Below are 20,024 nucleotides of genomic sequence, written 5' to 3' on the forward strand. Positions count from 1 at the left end.
CCTCTTGGCCGGTGATAACACGGATAGCCCAGATCTCAAGGTTGCATCTGTAAAGGCAAAATGCAACACTTAACAGAGGCAGCATTGTTCACACCAGAGAGAGCGATTCCCTTGTACTTAAGGAGGGCAAGCACAGTCTACACAATAGCATAATTTGCCGGTCCCAAAGCTAGTGCACATAACCCCTGGGAGCCCCAAAATGGTGAGTAAGCACAGGGTAAAGAGGGATTGATTCTTTCATGGCTGTACTGTCCTCTGGTTTCTGTGCCTTGGAGAGAGTCAGCAGCTGTGTGGGGGCTCCTATACTCAACACTGTCCCCCCATTTTCCACAGGAGTTCGTCCTGGAAGATAGCTCGCTGCTGAGGGTGACAATGAGGTTTCCGCCCTGACCCATATGCAGCTTGCCTGTGTGCAGTAATGGTCCCTATGCCCTTAACGGCACAGCGGCGCGGACATGTTAGCCTGGCTGGGACAAGAACCACAGTGGCTCTCCCATGAAACCTGAGCAAGCGCATTGCCCAAGTTCTGGATGAGACCTTTGAAGAGATCACTGAGGCCGATTACCATGATCTGAGAGAGCACATCAATGCCCTATTCCGCATCTAGGCATGCATGCAGCCCTAACCCTCCTCGCCCCAAGAGCCGCCACTGAATAACTTCCTTCCCAAAATAAAAGCCGCTTACTGGGAACCTTCTCTGGTGTTTGTCCTTCCCAAGCACCAGCCGCTGCGACTAGCTACCTTCCTCCTGGCTTGAGAACAGGTCCTGGCTGCATGCATCTAGGGATGCCAGGGTGTCTTCCTCCTGAGCACCCTAGGTCCTGCTTTGTTCCTCCTCCTCCTCCTACCTTGTTGGACTGGGCTCTGAAGTGTCCATGGTGGTACTCGGAGTGGAGGTGGGGTCGTCCCCAAGTATCGCGTCCATCTCTTTGTAAAATGGCAGGTCAAGGGGGCAGCACCGGAGTGGCTGTTTGCCTCACAGACTTTGCAGTAGGCATTCCGCAGCTCCTTCAATTTAACCCTGCACTGCAGAGCATCCCGGTCATGGCCCCTTTCCTTCAAGTCCCTTGATATCTGCTGGAAGGTTTCATAATTCCTACTGCTGGAGCTCAGCTGGGACTGGACAGCCTCCTCCCCCAAACACTGATGAGGTCCAGCACCTCACCATTGCTCCAAACTGGGGATTGCCTGATGCATGGAGGCATGGTCACCTGGAAAGATTTGCTGAGAGCACTCCACACCTGGCTGAGCAAACAGGAAGGGGATTTTCAAAATTACCAGAGAACTTAAAGGGCTGGTCTGACGGTTGGTCACCTGAGAGCAGGGCAGTAGAGTTCAAACTGATGACTAGAGTGGCTAGAGCAGGCATTGTGGGACGCTTCTGGAGCCCAATCAGAGTGCATTAACAGACCAGGGCATCCACACTGGTGCCACGGCGCTCCAGCAGGGGTGCATCAAACGTTATTCCACTCACCGAGGTGGAGTATCAGGAGTGCTCTAGCTGTGGAGTGAGAGCACTCTACGTGTCTTGCCAGTGTGGATGCGTCATGAGTTAGAGTGCACTGGGCTGCTTTAAGGCACTCTAACTCGCAAGTGTAGCCATCTCCCCATAGAGATACTAATGAACCTGGGAAGCTGAGTAGAAGATACAGCCTCCTCAGCCACCCCAGAGCCTGCATGGAGCATATAAACTAAAGCTCAGTGTCACATACATTCTCCCAGCTGCTGCTGCTGCAGTATTCTCCAGCACGCTGTCTCCAAGATTCCAAGCCCCTCCATAGAGATCCCCACTGTGCTTCTGCTTGCCATGTAGCCAGTTCCTTCTTCCTCTCCTCCCTGCTCAACTCCCTCCCTGCTTGGCCCCTCATCTCGTTCAGTCCACCCTCTCTGCTCGGCACCTCCCTGCATGGGCTTTTTCTCCTCCCCTCCCCCTCCCACACACACACTCATCCTTGTCTCTACTCCTCCACCCTCTTCTCCCGGCTTGCGTTCGGCCTAAGTCCCCCTCTCTCTGCTTAGCCTTCCCCGTGCTTGCTCTGTGGGTTTCCTCCTTGTGCCCCCCGTCACTTGCCTCCCCAGCCCAGATGCTGCTCATGGGGAGGGGGCAGACAACACGAGTGGAGGGAGCCTGGGGAGGAGGAAGTGGTGTGGTTTTGAAGCATGGAGGAGAAGGGATTTGGTGGTGGGGAGGAGAGGAGGCATTGGTAGGATCAAAGACTCAACTGTTTTCAGTGGATGGGGGATTGCATCTGCCTGCTGGTGGCAAGTTTCTCATGAGAATGGGGCTACCTGGGGATTTGGTTCCTTCACCCCTGGGGATATAAGGTCTGATACATAAAGCTGGCACCACCAAAACTTGGTTCTGTGAGCAGGTATTGTTGCTAAAGTAGCAACCAGCCTTTATTTTACTGCGAGGATTCAGCTTTAGTGCAGCAGACACTCCTCTTGGTAGTTCTTATTTATTGCCTGAGGGGCTTACTGATGTTGAAACAATAAACATAGGAAGCTCAACTCAAGCTTTGTGTGAAGAAGTGAAAATGAGGTGGTAGTTTTTTTCAGTCTGACTCCAGCAATTTTCTTCCTGTCAGGGTGCAAATGCCAGCTGAGGGTGAGGCCTGAGACTTTGTTTTATTGTGTGAAGAAAGGAGGACAGATTTCTTAATTAGCTTTAACTGCTGCTTGCCATTATATGTTCCCCAGGATCAGTGAGAGGGGGTGGGGCGCTTGAAAAGGCCTTTTTGCAGGCTGCCTGCATGTCAGCTATCAGGGTATCAAACAATCTATGACTGAGGGCTTGGCTACACTTGAGAGTTACAGCGCTGGTGGTGGCTTTACAGCACGGTAACTCACCCCCCATCCACACTAACAAGGCACATACAGCGCTGTATCTCCCTGGCTACAGCGCTGCATGTACTCCACTTCGACGAGAGGAATAAAGAGAACAGCGCTGGTGCTGTAGCACTGGGGTGCCAGTGTAAACAGTGATTAATCTTACTACGCTGTAACTGACCTCCGGAATCTTCCCATAATGTTTTTAAGTAAAGATTACACTCTTTGTTTTGTTGTGATGCCTCTGTTTTGTTGTGAACTCGGGGCTCCCAGAGCTGCTTATCTAAAAAACAAACACAGCTACTGTTTGCTGTGAATGAGGCAGGTAGGAGGATGCCTTTGGAATGTCCACAGCTAGTGTTTGCTTGAGGAGAGAAGTAGCACGGGCGTGTGGTGGGGGGTGTCCGTTTTGGAGCAGCTGCTTATCTGGTCTGTGAGGAAAAATACAAAGAGGGCTATTTGCATTTAGTGAATGAGAGAGGAGTGAGGAAAGGGGTCGGAACTTGCAAGGCAGGGAGCTGACACAGTGCCAGCTCCAAAAATTCACTCTCTCTCTCTCCCCCACGCTCCCTGTCACACTCCACCCCATCCCCCTCTTTTGAAAAGCATGTTGCAGCCACTTGAACATTGGGATATCTGCCCATAATGCACCACTCCCAACACCGCTGCAAATGCTGCAAATGTGGCCACAACAGTGCGCTGGTAGCTGTCAGTGTGGCCACACTGCAGCGCTTTCCCTACACAGCTGTACGAAGACAGCTTTAACTCCCAGCGCTGTACAGCTGCAAGTGTAGCCATACCCTGACTTTTTATTCCCAAATGTAGTGCTTTTAATTCAGTACCTTCTGCATGTTCAGTCTTCACAAACACCATCTGGCATGCAGTGGAAAACATGCTCCATTTTCTTTAGAAAGAAATTGCAGAAAAGTGGAGGTTTTTTCATATATCATTTGCTTGACTTCAGGGATTTGGCTGGAAGGGGGTGTGCATGCGGTAAGCATGTGGGGGGGGGCAAGCAGGGAGCGGGAGGGAAGAGTGGAGAGAGACGTGTGGCAGGTGAGAAGGTGGAGTGTGGGTGGGGCGGGACCTGGGGAGGGCAGGGGTGGAGTGTAGGCAGGGCCACAGGTAGGAGAGGTGGGCTGGGGAGCACTTCACCCACCACCCATGTGTGTAAATACTCACATGGGCAGGCAAATGGATAACAAAAGCCAATGGCTTCAAAGCTGGACAAATTCAGACTTGCAATTAGACATACATTTTTAACAGAGAGGATGTTTATCCATTGGAAGACCTTACCAAGGGTTGTAACAGAGTCTCCATCATTGGCAATTTTTACATCAGAAATGGATTTTTTCCCCTAAAAGTTCTGGTGTAGTTCAAGCAGGAATTAATTCAGGGAAATCCTCTGCCTGTGTTATACAGGAAATCAGAGTACAGTGATCCCATCTGGCTTTATAATCTATGAAAGCAGGATCCAGCAGCAGGTGCAAGCAAAACAAGCAAAACAACAGGCAAATCCACCTTCCAAAGGTCTACCATGGTTCACATATACTTTAAAGGAGGTCAGAAGTAACCAGACTTTGCATGGGTGTGGTATCTTGTAAAGGCCCGAATGGACATTCCCCACATTTGTTGCAGGCTACAAATGTTTGTAGGTTATCTGAGGCTGATCCTAGGATTTGGAGCCTAGAATAAATGTTTTAGCCCACTGGTTAGATCAGTGGTCCCCAACCTTTTCGTCTGGCGGGTGCCAGATGAAGGACTGTGGCAGCGGTGGAGCATCCGCCAAAATACCGCCAAATTTCTGAGGCATTTCGGCAGCGACACCTCTCGATGACGTCACTTGGCGGCAAGCAGCGTCATCGAGAGGTGTCGGGGCCGAAATGCTGCAGAAATTCGATGGCATTTTGGTGGATGCTCCACTGCTGGCCAGGACGTGGGCACATTTAGATGCCCCCATGGGAGCCATGGCATCCGCGGGCACCGCATTGGGGACCCCTGGGTTAGAGCCTTCATTTGGGATGTGAGAGACCCAGGTTCTCCCCTCTGCCTCATGGGGAGAAGCAACTTGAACTTGGATCTCCCCCTCCCAAGAGGGCTAGCTAACCACTGGGCATTCTGATGTGGGGCGCTCTCAGTCTTTGCTGGTGAAGTTGTTCCACTCTGCATAAATAATTACATAATCAGTGGAGGAAGAGGACCTGATCTAGGGTCTTCGCTCTCCTAATGGTGTGGCCTAACCACTGGGCTTCAGAGTCTCTCTGTGTTGCTTTAGCTTTTTTGGCCCAGTGACTGTTTAATTATTTAAATGTAGTGGACGAGCTTCAATTGGAGAGATTGAGAAAAGCCTGACAAAGCATACTCCATAGACCAGTGGTTGGGGCCCTCAGCTAGAAGGAGGGAGACCCAACGTTCCCTCCTCCACATCAGACAAAGTGGGGAATTGAATCCTGGTCTCCCACATCCTGTGGGAATGCACTAACCTCTGGGTAAGATGTTAGAGCAGGGGCACCACCTCCTCCATTTTTTTTTTTTTTGTGATAAAGGGCGTAGGTGTGTAACTATAGTATCACAGCTGAAAATCCCAAGCAGAGGAAACCGCTTCCCTTCAGCTTAAACTCAGGCACCTAAATCCTTGTTAGGGGCTGGGTCTAAGCTCCAACCCATCCCTTTCCTCAGCATTTGCTGTTGGCTTAGCTTAGGCAGCTCCCTGCTCAGTACGCTGGCTTTTGTGAATCTTTCTTAGGCATCTAACCCTCCCCATGTATTCTACAGGGAGCAGGATGCCTAACTCAGGGCTGTGATTCCAATAGGTGGCACAGCATCTAAAAATTAGGCATTGCACCCCTGAGCCAAAGGGAATATCTACACTACAAGCACTACAGGGCCAGAGTTGCAGCCACACCACTGTAGTGTAGGCCAGGTCTACACCATAAACTAATATTGATATAACTTCATTGCTCAGGATTGTTAAAACTCCACACGCCTGAGCAACACAGTTATACGCCCTAACCCCCTATGTTGGCAGGCAGGCTTCTCCTGTCAACACAGCAGCGGATTAAGTACACCAATGGGAGAAGCTCTCCTGTCAGCATAATAGCATCTTCACTGAAACACTGCAGCGATGCAGCTGCAGCATTTCAAGTGTATTCCTGGCCATAGGCACTTTTTCGGCAATAGAAGATGTTTTTCCTTGCTGAAGTAAATCCAGTCCCTTGAGAAGTGGTAGCTAGGTCAACAAAAGAATTCTTCCATCAACCTAGCAGCATATACAGTGGGGGTAAAGTCAACCTAACTGTGTCACACACGGAACATTTTTCTCAGCTCTGAGCGATGTAGCTAGGTCGACCTATGTTTTAGGGGTAGATCAACCCTAAGTCCCCTTTGTGGAGATAGTCCTAAATCACCTGCCTTTCACAACGTTCAGAGCTGAGGAAGAAGATTTGCAGGAAATATAAACAGAGTAGGCAAGGGCTTTACTTAGAATGAGCAGACATTAGTAACCAAACACTGCCACTAACTGTAGTCTCCTGCTTGGTCCTTCCACCTTCTAATGTTCATCCTCCATGGTGCAATGACAACCTAGCCTGAGCTGCCAGCATTGGCATGCAGCTCAAGCCACTCTCAGCAGAGGTTGCTGTTTCATACTGCAGGCAGGGAGCAGGAAAGCACCAGCCCATGGGGTAGGAGGAGCAGCCAGGAGCTGGCTGAGGCCAATGGCAGATGCAGCTCATACTTCACTCCCACTTCAGTCCCTGTACACCGCTGCTGGAGAAGGGCCCCAAGAACCATACACCCCCGGCTGCTGCTGGGATCCAGCAGGCTGGGGCAGTAGTGGGAGGGAGCTGTCCCAGTGACAGGAATAGCATCCCAGAGACATTTTGCACAGGGTAGAGATGGGAAGTGGTGGTGGGAGGGGACATAGAGGTGGGGCAGTGCCTGAAGTTCAGCAGGGAGAGAACTGGTGAGTGGGGTGTGTGCTGGGAAATGTCCTTTCCATCAGTTAAAAGTGAGAGGGCAGAGCCCTGCATAGGGTGGGAGAGGTGTATGCATTACAGGTGTTTTCCCAGAGGACATGTGGAAAAGGGGGATTTCAGCAAGCTCAGAAGTCAAGACACAGACCAACACATGAGACTTTTTTTAAAATCAATCTCATGGTTTTTGAATGCACAGGTGGGGGATCATGCAGGGTGCCACCAGTCCAATGGCTTAAGTGGTTCTAGCCATGAAAGCTCTTAGAGAGAGCCAAGGACTTGGAAGGGAGACAGCAGGACACCAGACAAGCAAGGAGAGCCCACACCAGAGGGTGGAGCTGGCTCAGCAGTTTAACTGACAGCTCCGCTCTGCCCTCTTGGAGAATCAATGTTCTTGTGGTCCAGGACAGCAGAGGTTCAGGTAGAGTTGTTAGTCAGGATGGCACTAGAACAGACCTGGCCCAAAATTGGATCTTTGACAGAAAGAAAACCAGCCGCAGCCTGTGCCTTAGTTCCAAAGCTGCCTTCAGGTACTGCGCTGTCCATGTATCGATGAACACCACGTGGGAACTAGAGCCAGAACTATTCCTGTCTACCGTACAGTTGTAAAGTACTGAACTCAGTAGAGGATACATGCGATAGTGAGTAGGAACCAGTTTATTTCTTGACACTTCTTAATAGATCCTGACTGCAAAAGAGCTGACAGAAAAGGGGACTTGTATGGGGAGATGGTGGAGAATCCTGTTGTAGATGTCTGGCTGATACATCTTGCTCACTGCCAACTGGTCACCAGATTTGGGTGTGGGATTTCTGCCCACCCCTCCCCCCCCGAGTCAGATTAGGAAGGAGCCTGGGGATTTTTCAATTTCCTTTGCAGCCTGGGGTATGGATCATCTAGGTAGGTCTCACCTGCAGGTGCCTTGGGGCATCTTGGTCTCTCCTGTTCTCTGCCTGTTGCCACAACAGTTTGGTTTCTTGGAGACTGAAATGCTTTAGGCTAACTCAACTTATTGGCTTAATATAGGGGTAACTGGGTGAAGTGTAATGGCCTGAGATATCCAGGAGGTCAGACTGATGATCTAATGGTCCCTTCTGGCCTTAAACTTGAAGTTAGCGGAAGGCAGTTTGTTTAAGCAACCACTCTTTTGTGAGATTTTAATTCCATATTCAGTAGCCTGTTTAAAAAGGCTAAACAAATCACAAATGGAAATTCAGCCAGAAAATATTTCAAAACGCAAAGAGAAGAAATGAAAAAACTGAACAGACTCTGTTTAGCTTGAGTTGATGGCTAGAAATCCACAAGATGTCAGAGGGACAGTCTGAGATTTTAGTCTGGACAGGAGACAGATCTGGAGTAGAGAGGAAGATCTATGAGTTGTCAGCATAGAGATGCTAGTAGAATTTGTGTTTTCCAATAAGATTACCCAGTGATAAGGTGTAGAGGGAGAAGAGAAGAGGACCAAAGAGCCTTGTGGAACCCCCACAGACAGTGAAAGTTAGCAACTGTGCTGACAGGTGAAGGAGGATGAGGATGGAGTACTGGTTCTGAGCTTTGGCTAAAAAGAAATCAAGACTTTGACAAGAGCAGTTTCGGTGGAGTGTAAAGAGCATTCATTGTTCTTAGACGTGACCTTGAATTTAGCTGTATTTAAAACACACACCTAACCAAGTAATCTAGATTGCGCTGTAGAGGTGAGCTGTCCCTATTCTCTCTACCATGGCCGGGCTGGAGCCAGGTCAGGGTAAGAGCTGTGTGGGCAGCTGTGAGGAGCCACAGACTCTCCACCTGGCCTGCATGAGGACATGGGCCAGGGGCTGCTCTCAGCCCCCCACCTTACCCCAGGCAAGTGGAAAGTCCACCGCTTCCTGGCCCTACTCTAGCTTCTGTCTTAGCCAGGGGCAGGGCCTTGGGGGGAAGAGGAGTGGGAGGGGCAGGGTCACAGAGGGAATGGGGGCCCCTGTTCCCCCTGACTTTTGGGAAGGCTCCACTGCCCCTGGCCAAGGCAGTTATCAATTTATAAACACAGAAAACCGCCTTTGGAGGGTTGGAAGGATTGCTAACCTACCAGAGCCCTTGTTGGATTTGGGGGTAGCTTCTGATAGGCTTATTAACATGCAGATTCTCTGGTTGTTTTTATTTTTTCTCTCTAATGTTTTCACCTTAAGAATAAGTGTGCTTGCTTAGAAAGGGCTGTGTACTAACTCAATTGTGGGCAATGATGCTGTGTATGACTTCTGAGGAAAGAAGGCAAAGCAGGCTGCTGAGGCACTTTGCTAAACTGGGGGACTCCTAGTGCAGGCCGGAAGCTGTGCAGCCTGCATTACTCTGAGCAGCAGGGTGGGAGATGTGGGGCTCTGCACATGGTGTTGCCTGGGAGCCTAAGCACAGGCACCCCAAATGGACTCTAGTGAGGGGCCCAGGGGCCTCTTGGCATCACTGCAATCCCAGAATTCAAAAGCATAACTGGTCCCAGGGTCACCGTTTCAGATTGGGGTAAGGGGGAACTTTAACCGTGATTCCAGAGGCTACTTGGGCACCTGAAAACTCTGGGTGTTTTTTTTTCTTTCTTATCTTAATCTTTTTTTTTTTTTTCTGTTGACATCAGAGGATCCATGAGTGGCAATCGATGCACTGGCAGTTGATTTAGCAGGTCTACTGAAGACCCCCTAAATCAACTGCAGATCGCTCTCCCATCAACTCCTGTACTCCACCAGATTAAGAAGAGTAGGGGGAGTCAACAGGAGAGAGTCTTCTGTCAACATGGTGTTGTGTGGACCCCACAATAATGGTGTTGTGTGGACCCCACAATAAGCAGATCTAAGCTACAGTTGATTTGAAGTAGGCTATTCACGTAACTCAAATTGCGTAGCTTAGGTCGATTTTCCCCTGTAGTGTAGACAAGGCTCTAGATACAGTGCTGCTTTCAAATAATAATTTCTAATTCCTATATAAAGAAAGAAAATAAAACAAATATCAGCTCTTATACCTCGTGTCAATTCACTTGAGGGACACTGGTTAGTTTAAAATTTTAATGTGTATTCTTACTTTGTTACTAATTCTTGAATACAACAATTGAAACAATTGTAGACAAATCCAGATTACTTTCTATCACTTTTTTGCTGTTCATCAAGCTTGGAATAGATCATTTAACTTTTGGAAACCTCCTACTAAGGCAAGGCCCCATGAGTTTATACTGCACCTGCATTGGGCTCTAGGGTTGTTACCCCGCTACAAATAATAGACTAGAAATTGACTTTAAACAGGAGTGAAACTGACAGTGTCAAAAAAAAACAAAAAACGAGGAGTCCTTGTGGCACCTTAGAGACTAACAAATGTATTTGGGCATAAGCTTTTGTGGGCTAGAACCCACTTCATCAGATGTATGAAGTAAAAAATACAGGAGCAGGTATAAATACATGAAAGAATGGAGGTACTTTACCAAGTGTTAGGTCAGTCTAACGAGATAAATCAATTAACAGCAGGATACCTAGGGAGAAAAAATAACTTTTGAAATGGTAAAAGAGTGGCCCATTACAGAGTTGGCAAGAAGGTGTGAGTAACAGTAGGGAGAAATTAGTATTGGGGAAATTAAGTTTAGGTTTTATAATGATCCAACTACTCACAGTCTTTATTCAGGCCTAATCTGATGGTATCCAGTTTGCAAATTAAACTAAATTAAACAAAACCTAAACTTAATTTCCCCAATACTAATTTCTCTCTACTGTTACTCACATCTTCTTGTCAACTGTCTGTAATGGCCCCACTCTTTTACCACTTCAAAAGCTTATGCCCAAATAAATGTGTTAGTCTCTAAGGCCTGGTCTACACTATGCGTTTATACCGATTTTACCTGCGTTAAACCGATTTAACGCTGCACCCATCCACACAACGAGGCCCTTTATATTGATATAAAGGGCTCTTTAAACCGGTTTCTGTACTCCTCCTTGATGAGAGGAGTAGCGCTGAAATCAGTATTACCATATCGGATTGGGGTTAGTGTGGCCACAAATCGACGGTATTGGCCTCCAGGAGCTATCCCACAGTGCAGTACTGTGACCGCTCTGGAAAGCAATCTGAACTCGGATACACTAGCCAGGTAGACAGGAAAAGCCCGCGAACTTTTGAATTTTATTTCCTGTTTGCCCAGTGTGGAGCTCTGATCAGCATGGTTGGAGATGCAGTCTCAAATCCAAAAAGAGCTCCAGCATGGACCGTACGGGAGATACTGGATCTGATTGCTGTATGGGGAGATAAATCTGTTCTATCAGAGCTCCGTTACAGAAGACAAAATGGCAAAGCGTTTGAAAAAAATCTCCAGGCTATGATAGAGTCCATAGCACAGTGCTGTGTGACAAGCGTAATGGAAAGCCAAATAATCAAATGGACGCCCATGGACGAAGGGGGGGGGGGGTGAGGACTCCTGCTATCCCACAGTCCCCACAGTCTCCGAAAAGCATTTGCATTCTTGGCTGAGCTCCCAATGCCTGTAGGTTAAACACATTGTCCGGGGTGGTTCAGGGTATATCTCGTCAATTTACTCCCTCTCCCCTGCCCGTGAAAGAAAAGGGGAAAAAATCGTTTCTGTTTTTTTCAATGTCACCATATGTCTACTGCATGCTGCTGGTAGTCACAGTGCTGGGGCACTGAACAGCAGCATCCTCTCCCCTCCCTTCCTCAGTGGCAGACAGTACAGTCCAGTAGGACTGGTAGCCATCCTCGTCATCAGCCCGTGAGTGCTCCTGGCTGGCCTCAGGTGAGGTCGGCCCGGGGTGCCTGGGTAAAAATAGGAATGACTCAGTTATTCCCAGCAGATGGTACAGAATGGCTGGTAACCGTCCTCATCATAGCAACTGGGGGCTGAACTCCATCAGCCCCTCCCTTTCATGTGAAAGAAAAGATTCTGTACTGCCTGGACTATCATAGCAGCGGGATGCTGGGCTTCTCTCACCCCCACCGTTTAATGTCCTGCCTGGACTATCATAGCAGCTGGAGGCTGCCTCCCCCTCATTTTATCTCACTAAAAGCTCAGTGTTTCTTATTCCTGAATTCTTTATTACTTCATCACACAAATGAGGGGACCCTGCAATGGTAGCCCAGAAGGGTTGGGGGAAGAGGGAAGCAATGGGTGGGGTTGTTGCAGGGGCATCCCCTAGAATAGCATACAGCTCATCATTTCTGTGAGATCTGACATGGAGCAGCTGTGCTCTCTGGTTCTCTGATACACTGGTTCTCTAGTACACTTGCCCCATATTCTAGGTAGGACTGACTCTATTTTTAGATACAATATTTTTGTCTTTGCACCCCCAGCTGACCTCAGTGAAGGTCAGCCAGGAGCACCCATGACAGCAACAAACGGTACAGAACAACTGATAACTATCATTTCATCACCAATTTACAATGGCACAGCAGACAGTACAGAACAACTGGTAATCATCTCTGCTACCTTGCAAAGGTAAATGAATGCTGCTTTGTAGCGCTGCAGTACCGCCTCTGTCAGCGGCATCCAGTACACATACGTTGACAGTGACAAAAGGCAAAACGGGCTCCATGGCTGCCATGCTATGACGTCTGCCAAGGCAATCCAGGGAAAAAGGGCGCGAAATGATTGTCTGCTGTTGCTTTCACAGAGGAAGGAATGAGCGACAACATTTACCCAGAATCACCTGCGACATTGTTTTTGCACCATCATGCATTGGGATCTCAACCCAGAATTCCAATGGGCAGGGGCGACTGCAGGAACTATGGGATAGCTACTGGATAGCTACCCACAGTGCAACGCTCCACAAATCAACGCTAGCCTCGGTATATGGACACACACCACCAAATTATTGTGCTTTGTGTGGCTGCATGCACTCGACTTTATACAATCTGTTTTACAAAACCGGTTTATGTAAAATCGGAATAATCCTGTAGACGTACCCTAAGGTGCCACAAGGATTCCTCATTTTTTGTGACTATATAGACTAACATGGCTACCACTGAAACCTGACACTGTCAGGTCACTTTCATAGTATTGCCAACCCCAAATGTTCAAAAATCAAGAATCAGGCTCACCAAAAATAATGAGATTGGCTTTAAAAATAATGAGATTATGTAAAAATAATAGATTTGGTGTTCTATTTATTTACATTTTGCTTTTTGAATCTTTAGGGTACACTGGGATCACATTTTGAAGCTTTCTCCGCAGCCACAAGCACTAGAAACTTCATTTCTCTTTAAGAATGAAGGATGAGATCATCACATATACACTTGACTCCAAGAGCTAGGGCTTTAAGGAAAACAGTAATTATCATGAGACTTATGACAAAATCATAAGAGTTGGCAACACTGCCTTCTGTTTAGAGGCTAGTTACTTTCCAGAAGAGTCTTAATCATAACACTACAGTGTTTGAGTTGCAGTTTTCACAGGAGACTATTTAAAACCAAACACCAAGAAAATTCCATGTTTTAAAGTTGAGAAAAAAAATTGAGACTTCTGAGGTATTTCAAGGCCACTGCAGGCAGGAAAGGAAAATAAACAGCACAGGAGCTCTGGGCAGCTCTTCCTCTTGAAAGAAAGTTGGAGGGTCAAATCTTCTAGATGTTAATGAAGTAAAACTATTGCCATCAGTGCCTCCACTCATAGATATTGACATCACAGTGAACGTGTGATAACATGTATGGTCAATAACTATATACTTCATGCTTAAATAGTTGAGCCATCTTATCCAGAGATACACATTATATATGCATTGGCTCAGGAACTACATTTTCGCACTAGGTGCCTTTGAAAATCTGGCCTTTAGTCTGTGTGTCCCAGGGTGACCAGACAAAGTGTGAAAAATTGGGACAGGGGATAGATGGTAATAGATGCCTAATATCAGGTGCCAAATATTGTAACAGTCCCTCAGTGCTCCATCAGTACAATGGGGATAACAGCAGAGCTGTAACTAGGTATTTCTGCGCCAGAGACAAGAATATAAAATTGCGCCCTCCCCCAGGGCTGGCTCTTTGGCAGCAATTCGGCGGTGGGTCCCTCAGTCCCTCTCGGAGGGAAAGGCCTGCCACCGAATTGCTGCCGAAGAATGGATGAAGCGGTGGCGGTAAAACCTGTGATTTTGGGGGGTCAACTCAAGATTTTTGACTGCTTGGGCTGGTAATGTTGCTTCCAAGATAGTCTTTGGTTCCAGTCCAGTTCCAATCCAAAGAAGGACTCACAGATTAAGAGAGGACAGAGGTGCTGGATATCAGCAGTGGCCACTAGGGATCAGCATGTGTCCTGAGAATGCTGGGAGTTCAGGCTTGCAGGGCAGGATCAGGGGTGGCACGTTTGTAGAAATTTTGGTGGTGCCCAGAACCTGCCCCCCACCCAAACTCTACCCCCCCTCACCCGCCCAAGACTCTGGGAGGGAGTTTTGGTGAGGGAGGAGGTCTGGGGTGCAGGGGCAGGGGATTAGGGTTCAGGCTCTGGGAGGGAGTTTGAGGATGGGAGGGGGTGCAGGCTCTGGGAGGGTGTTTGGGGATGGGAGGGGTGCAGAGGGATGGGGTGCCGGGGTGAAGGCTGTGGGTTGTGGCTGCAGATGAGGGGTTTGTAGTGTGGGAGGGGCTCAGGGTGAGAGTAGGGGTGAGGGCTCTGTCTGGGGCTGGGAATGGGAGGGGTCAGGTATGGGGGTGAGAGTAGGACTGTGAGGGGTGAGGGGTCTGGCTGGGACTGGGGATAAGGTGTTTGGGGTGCTGGAGGGGCTCAGGGCTCGGGCAGACGGTGCAGTGGGGGGGTGAAAGCTCTGACTGGGGGTGTGGGCTCTGGGGTAGGGCAGGGCTGTGCATGACTTTGGGGTGCAGGCAGGCTGCTCTGGGACAGGGGCCAGAGAGGAGGACTCCCTCCAGCACTTTTCCTGCCAGCAGCAGCAAGCTGTGGGGGAGGAGCCCCCCTTTCCTGCCCCCCCCCAGCAGCACACTCACTCCCCCCACTGTCACTGCATGTGCTCCTATGGCCCCTCTCAGGTCCAGGAATTTCCCTCGCCTCCCTCATGGTGGGTGCAGGGGGGTGCTGCATGCACCTGACTGTAGCCTCACTGGGGGTGAAGGATAGGGCTGCCTCTTTGCCCAGCATGGGGCAGGAGCGGTGACTGCGGGCAGAGGGACCCTCTGTGCTGCTGGAGGGTTCCAATGAAAAATGAAAGGGTCTCAGGGGGAAGGGCAGGCTCCGTCAGTCTGCCCTGGCAGTGAGATGGGGGGCACTAGGACCCTGCGGCAGCAAAAGAGGAAGCATGTAGCTGCTCTGCTCTGGGCTTCGAAGGGAGGGGAAACAAGTTGGGGCTGGGAGACACTCAGGGAGGACACAGGGTGGCGGCAGGTGGGGCGGGGAGATCACCTGGGTTATAAATATCTCTGTGCCAGCCAGTGGCTTTTTTTCCCCCTTTTTCTCCACCACTTTCTGCGCCCCTTGGCTTTGTGTGCCTGAGGCAAGTGCCTCACTCACCTCGCCCTTGTTACGGCACTGGATAACAGCACTGCTCTACCTCACCAAGGGGCTGTGATGTGAGGCACTCAGATGCTATGGTGATGGGGCCACATAAGTATCACAGGTAGAGTGGGAACTTCTCTATATCACTGGTTTCAGAGTGGTAGCTGTGTTAGTCTGTATCAGCAAGAACAACGAGGAGTCCTTGTGGCACCTTAGAGACTAACAAATGTATTTGGGCATAAACTTTCGAGGGCTAAAACCCACTTCATCAGATGCATGGAGTGAAAACTACAGTAAGCAAAACTTATATTATAGCACATGAAAAGATGGGAGTTGCCTTACCAAGTGGGGGATCAGTGCTAATGAGCCAATTCAATTAAGGTGGAACGGCCTATTCTCAACAGTCAACAAGATAGGGTGAATACCAAGGAGGGAAAATTACTTTTGTAGTGCTAATAAGGCCAATACAATCAAGGTGGCCCATTTCCAACAGCTGACAAGAAGGTGTGAGTATCAGCAGAGGAAACTTACTTTTTTGTAGTGACCTATCCACTCCCAGTCTTTATTCAGGCCTAATTTGATGGTGTCCAGTTTGCAAATTAATTCCAATTCTGCAGTTTCTCATTGGAGTCTGTTTTTGAAGTTTTTTTTGTTGAAGAATTGCCACTTTTAAATCTGTTATTGAGTGTCCAGGTAGACTGAAGTGTTCTCTTACTGGTTTTTCAATGTTATAATTCTTGATGTCAGATTTGTGTCCATTTATTCTTTTGTGTAGAGACTGTCTGGCCTGGCCAATGTACATGGCAGAGGGGCATTGCTGGCACATGATGGCATATATCACATTGGTAGACGTGCAGGTGGCAAGCCCCTGATGGTGTGGCCGATGTGGTTAAGTCCTATAATGGTGTCCCTTGAATAGATATGCGGACAGAACTGGCAATGCGGTTTGTTCTTGGGTTAGTGTTTTTGTTGTGTGGTGTGCAGTTGCTGGTGAGGATTTGCTTCAGGTTGGGGGGCTCTCTGTAAGCGAGGACTGGCCTGTTTCCCAAGGTCTGTGAGAGTAAGGGATCTTCCTTCAGGATAGATTGTAGATCCTTGATGATGCGCTGGAGAGGTTTTAGTTGGGGTCTGTCGGTGACAGCTAGTGGCATTTTGTTACTTTCTTTGTTGAGCCTGTCTTGTAGCAGGTGACTTCTGGGTACCTTTCTGGCTTTGTCAATGTTTCTTCACTTCACCAGGTGGGTACTGTAATTTCACTGCTATCCCTTCCCTGGATTTTGGCCCCTTCTTTTCACCTAACCCCTCACATCTTCCTATTTTCTGAATGTAAACTTGGCTCAGAGGACTTGGCTGTATTTCTTCTGAGGGTATGGCTACACTTAGAGCTGCACAGCGCTGCCGTGGGACTGCTCCCGTGGCAGCGCTTTGAAGTGCAAGTGTGATCGCAGTGCCAGCGCTGGGAGAGCGCTCCCAGCGCTGCACGTACTCCACCTCCCTGTGGAAATTAGCTTACAGTGCTGGGAGCATGGCTCCCAGTGCTGGGGCAGTGCTTACACTGGCGCTTTGCAGCACTGTAACTTGCTGCGCTCAGGGGGGTGTTTTTTCATAGCTGAGCAAGAAAGTTGCAGTGCTGTAAAGCACCAGTGTAGACAAGCCCTGAGTCCCCCGTGTTCATTCTTCAACCGCCAGATGGATTCTTGTTTTACAGGTTCATCTAACGACTTCCAGCTCCTTAATTTAATCATCAGCCCTTTCTTATCTTAAACACCCTGCATCTGTTTGTAAACAAAACTGACTCCCTGCCCCAAGGGCACAAGCTGGGAGCAGCACCTCTCCTCTTCAGCACTTACTTTCCACTCTAACTCTGTGCAGTTGGGTTCACCTGGGAGCCCATCGCCCCCACTGTACCCATCCACCTAATTAGCACCCTTGACTGGTCCTCATGCTTGTTCATTGTTACCATAGCCCCGAGGCGCCCCAGGCAGAGCCAGCCACAACCAGAGCAAGTGTCCTGCCTCAGGAGCTTAACAGCCAAGTGTGGGTCTCTCCAGGTGAGCTCAGGACTGAGGCTCCCTCATGTGACCCGCTTGGGGCTTTCCCCGCCCAGCATTTCCAGCGTGGGGCAGTCTCAGGGGCCGAGCAGCGACCGACCCCGGCTCCTGCTCTCCTTGCACCGCGGCGGGTCGGGCGGAACTAGAGAACTTTCTACCGAGCTGGGAAGAAGAGCCCGAAATAAATGAGACAGTGTGAGAGCCTCAGTACCACTCAGCGCGGGGCACCCCGGGAATTGTAGTCCCCGCACGGCGCAGGGCACGCCGGGAATTGTAGTCCCCGCACGGCGCAGGGCACGCCGGGAGCCCTTGGTCGCAGGGGGCGGTGTTTCCGCTGTCCCGGCCGGTGCTCTGCGCATGTGCCTGGGCGGCGGCAGGGGCCTATCGTGTCCGTACGGGCTGCGCCATGGCAGCAGCCGGCGCCCCGTCGGGCGGTGGGGCCGGGAGCTCCAAGGTGGCGCCCAGCGTGGATTTCGATCACAGCTGCTCCGACAGCGTGGAGTACCTGACCCTCAACTTCGGCCCTTTCGAGACAGTGCATCGGTGGCGCCGCCTGCCGCCCTGTGACGAGTTCGTAGGGGCCAGGTGAGGCGGTGAGAAACGCGCCAGCTTGGGGACGGAATTAAGTGCGTGGCCACGGTGGAGGTGGGGCTGTGAGAGGGCAGAGCCGAGTGGGCGGGGCAGTGCTGGTGTGGGGAGATGCCGAGTAGGTAGCTCAAGGGGTGGGGAGGGGCTGAGAGAAGGTGTGTCAGGATGTTGTGTGGGGAGGGGGTGGGTCCGGGTGTGTGGGGGGTGGGGCTGGAGAGGGGGTGGCACCTAGTGATCGGGTCAGAGTTTGGGGGCGGGGCCAGGACTCCCCTTGCCAGTGTCTGACAGACTCTCTCTCAGGCGCAGCAAACACACCGTGGTTGCCTATCGGGATGCCATCTACGTGTTTGGTGGTGACAATGGGTAAGTGCCACTGCCTTGCCTGGCCCATGGTGTTGCCAGGTAGCTTCCCTACTAGCCTTGTCTTTTGCTCTGTCTGTTAATATTAGGTGTATGGGCCAGCTCTAGGAAGTGTGGGCCCCGATTTGAATAGTTTTGACAGGTCCCCAGCAGGGATGACTCACCTGGCGGCGCTCCGGGTTTTCGCTCTGGGTCTTCCACGCCGAAGACCCAGAGCGAGTGAAGGACCTGTTGCCAAAGTGCCGTCAAAGACCTGGAGCGCTGCTAGGTGAGTAAAAATTAAAAAGGCACCTAAGTTAGGTGCTTTTCTTTAGGGCATGGGGTCCGATTCGGGGGGATCGCTTATTAAAAACTTTAAAAAATGAATACTGCATAAAGTGGCATTGTTCGTTAGAATTAATACACATTTGGCTTGATAATTTATTAATTTAATTATTTAGTCTACACATTTAATGAAAATAAAGAATAACCTGACAGTGCTGACATTGTTATTGTTTTCACTTTGCACAACATAGCATGGATCTTAAAATAAATCACATATATTATACACAATACACTGTCGCACAGTAACGTTATCATTTAGAATTAATTTTTCTGCGGGGAAGGGAAGCAGACTGAGTTCGGTCAGTAGAGGTTCAGGTTTGGCTGGGGAGAGGAAGGAAAGCAGACTGGATTCAGTCAGTGACGGTTCGAGTTTGGCCTGGAGGAGAACGAAGCAGACTGGGTTCGGATCAGTGGGGGACTGGGTTTGTCTGAGGAGTAGAAGGGAAGCAGACCAGGTTGTGTCAGTGGGGTATAAGGTTTGGTGGAGAAGGGAAACAGACCAAGTCAGTGGAGTATCGGGTTTGGTGGGCAAGGGGAGCAGACCGGGTTTGGTCACTGGGAAGATTGAGTTTGACTGTGGAGGGCAAGGGAAGCAGACTGGTTTCAGGTCAGTGGGGGATTGGGTTTGGTGGGGAAGGGGAGCAGACCGGGTTTGGTCACTGGGAAGATTGAGTTTGGCTGGGGAGGGGAAGGGAAGCAGACTGGGTTCGGGTCAGTGAGGGATTGGGTTTGTCTGGGGAGCAGAAGGGAAGCAGACCGGGTTGAGTTAGTGAGGTATCGGGTTTGGTGGGGAAGGGAAGCAGACTGGATTCGGTCTCTGAGAGGATCGGGTTTGGCTCGGGAGGGGAAGGGAAGCAGACCAGGTTTGGGTGTAGAGGGGGGCGGCAGGCGGGGTAGGATTCAAAGAGCTGCAAGGTAAAATGGGCACTATCCTCTCCAGTCCCTGGCATGCAGCAGCAGCGGGCCAAATGCACTTGCAACAGGGCAATGGGAGAATGTGGCCTGCTTTGCCTTCACGAGGCCATCCTGCATCTGGGCTGGGGAGTTGAATGCTGGGCTTTTGCTCCAGCAGGGGGGCGTGGGACAGGTAGGACTGTGAAGGCAGAGTGTGTGGCCCTCATGCCAAAGCAAGGTCAGGAGGCTAGAAAGCTGGGGCGTAGGGAAGTGAGTTAAAGCGGCTTAGCTGCCCCTCCATGCAAGAGAGCCCACAGAGCTTCCAGCCGCGGCCTCCCTCCCTTCTCTCCCCAGGGAGCAGAGCCTCTGCCCTGGAAAACCTGCAGTCCGCTCTCCGAGGAGCATGCCATGTGCAAGCCGACCCCACCTGCACCACACTGACAGCACAATTCAGCCCCAGCGGGGGATCTTACAGTTCCTGTAGCAAGCTGCTCCAGTCTCCTTCTGGCTATTGCTGTGCAATCTACAAGACAGAGGAGCTAGTACTGTAATAATGT

The 20,024-nt window shown here is 50.1% G+C and overlaps 1 protein-coding gene across 8 annotated transcripts in view; it reads left to right on the forward strand.

The window, feature by feature from the left end:
• Positions 1-17,638: 17,638 nt before the first annotated feature.
• The window catches only part of LZTR1 (leucine zipper like transcription regulator 1), a 261,156-nt gene continuing 258,770 nt past the window's right edge, over positions 17,639-20,024 (forward strand). For all 8 annotated transcript variants that reach the window (XR_007774752.1, XM_050956118.1, XM_050956120.1 and 5 more), the window contains exons 1-2: positions 17,639-17,886; positions 18,190-18,252. Coding sequence is in view for 7 of the 8 variants with exons in the window: in XM_050956118.1 (XP_050812075.1) it covers positions 17,708-17,886; positions 18,190-18,252 (242 nt within the window). In the remaining variant the exon portion in view is untranslated. The remainder of the gene's footprint in view (positions 17,887-18,189; positions 18,253-20,024) is intronic.

This window comes from Gopherus flavomarginatus, chromosome 5 (assembly GCF_025201925.1).
Source record: "Gopherus flavomarginatus isolate rGopFla2 chromosome 5, rGopFla2.mat.asm, whole genome shotgun sequence".
Taxonomy (NCBI): Eukaryota; Metazoa; Chordata; order Testudines; family Testudinidae; genus Gopherus; species Gopherus flavomarginatus.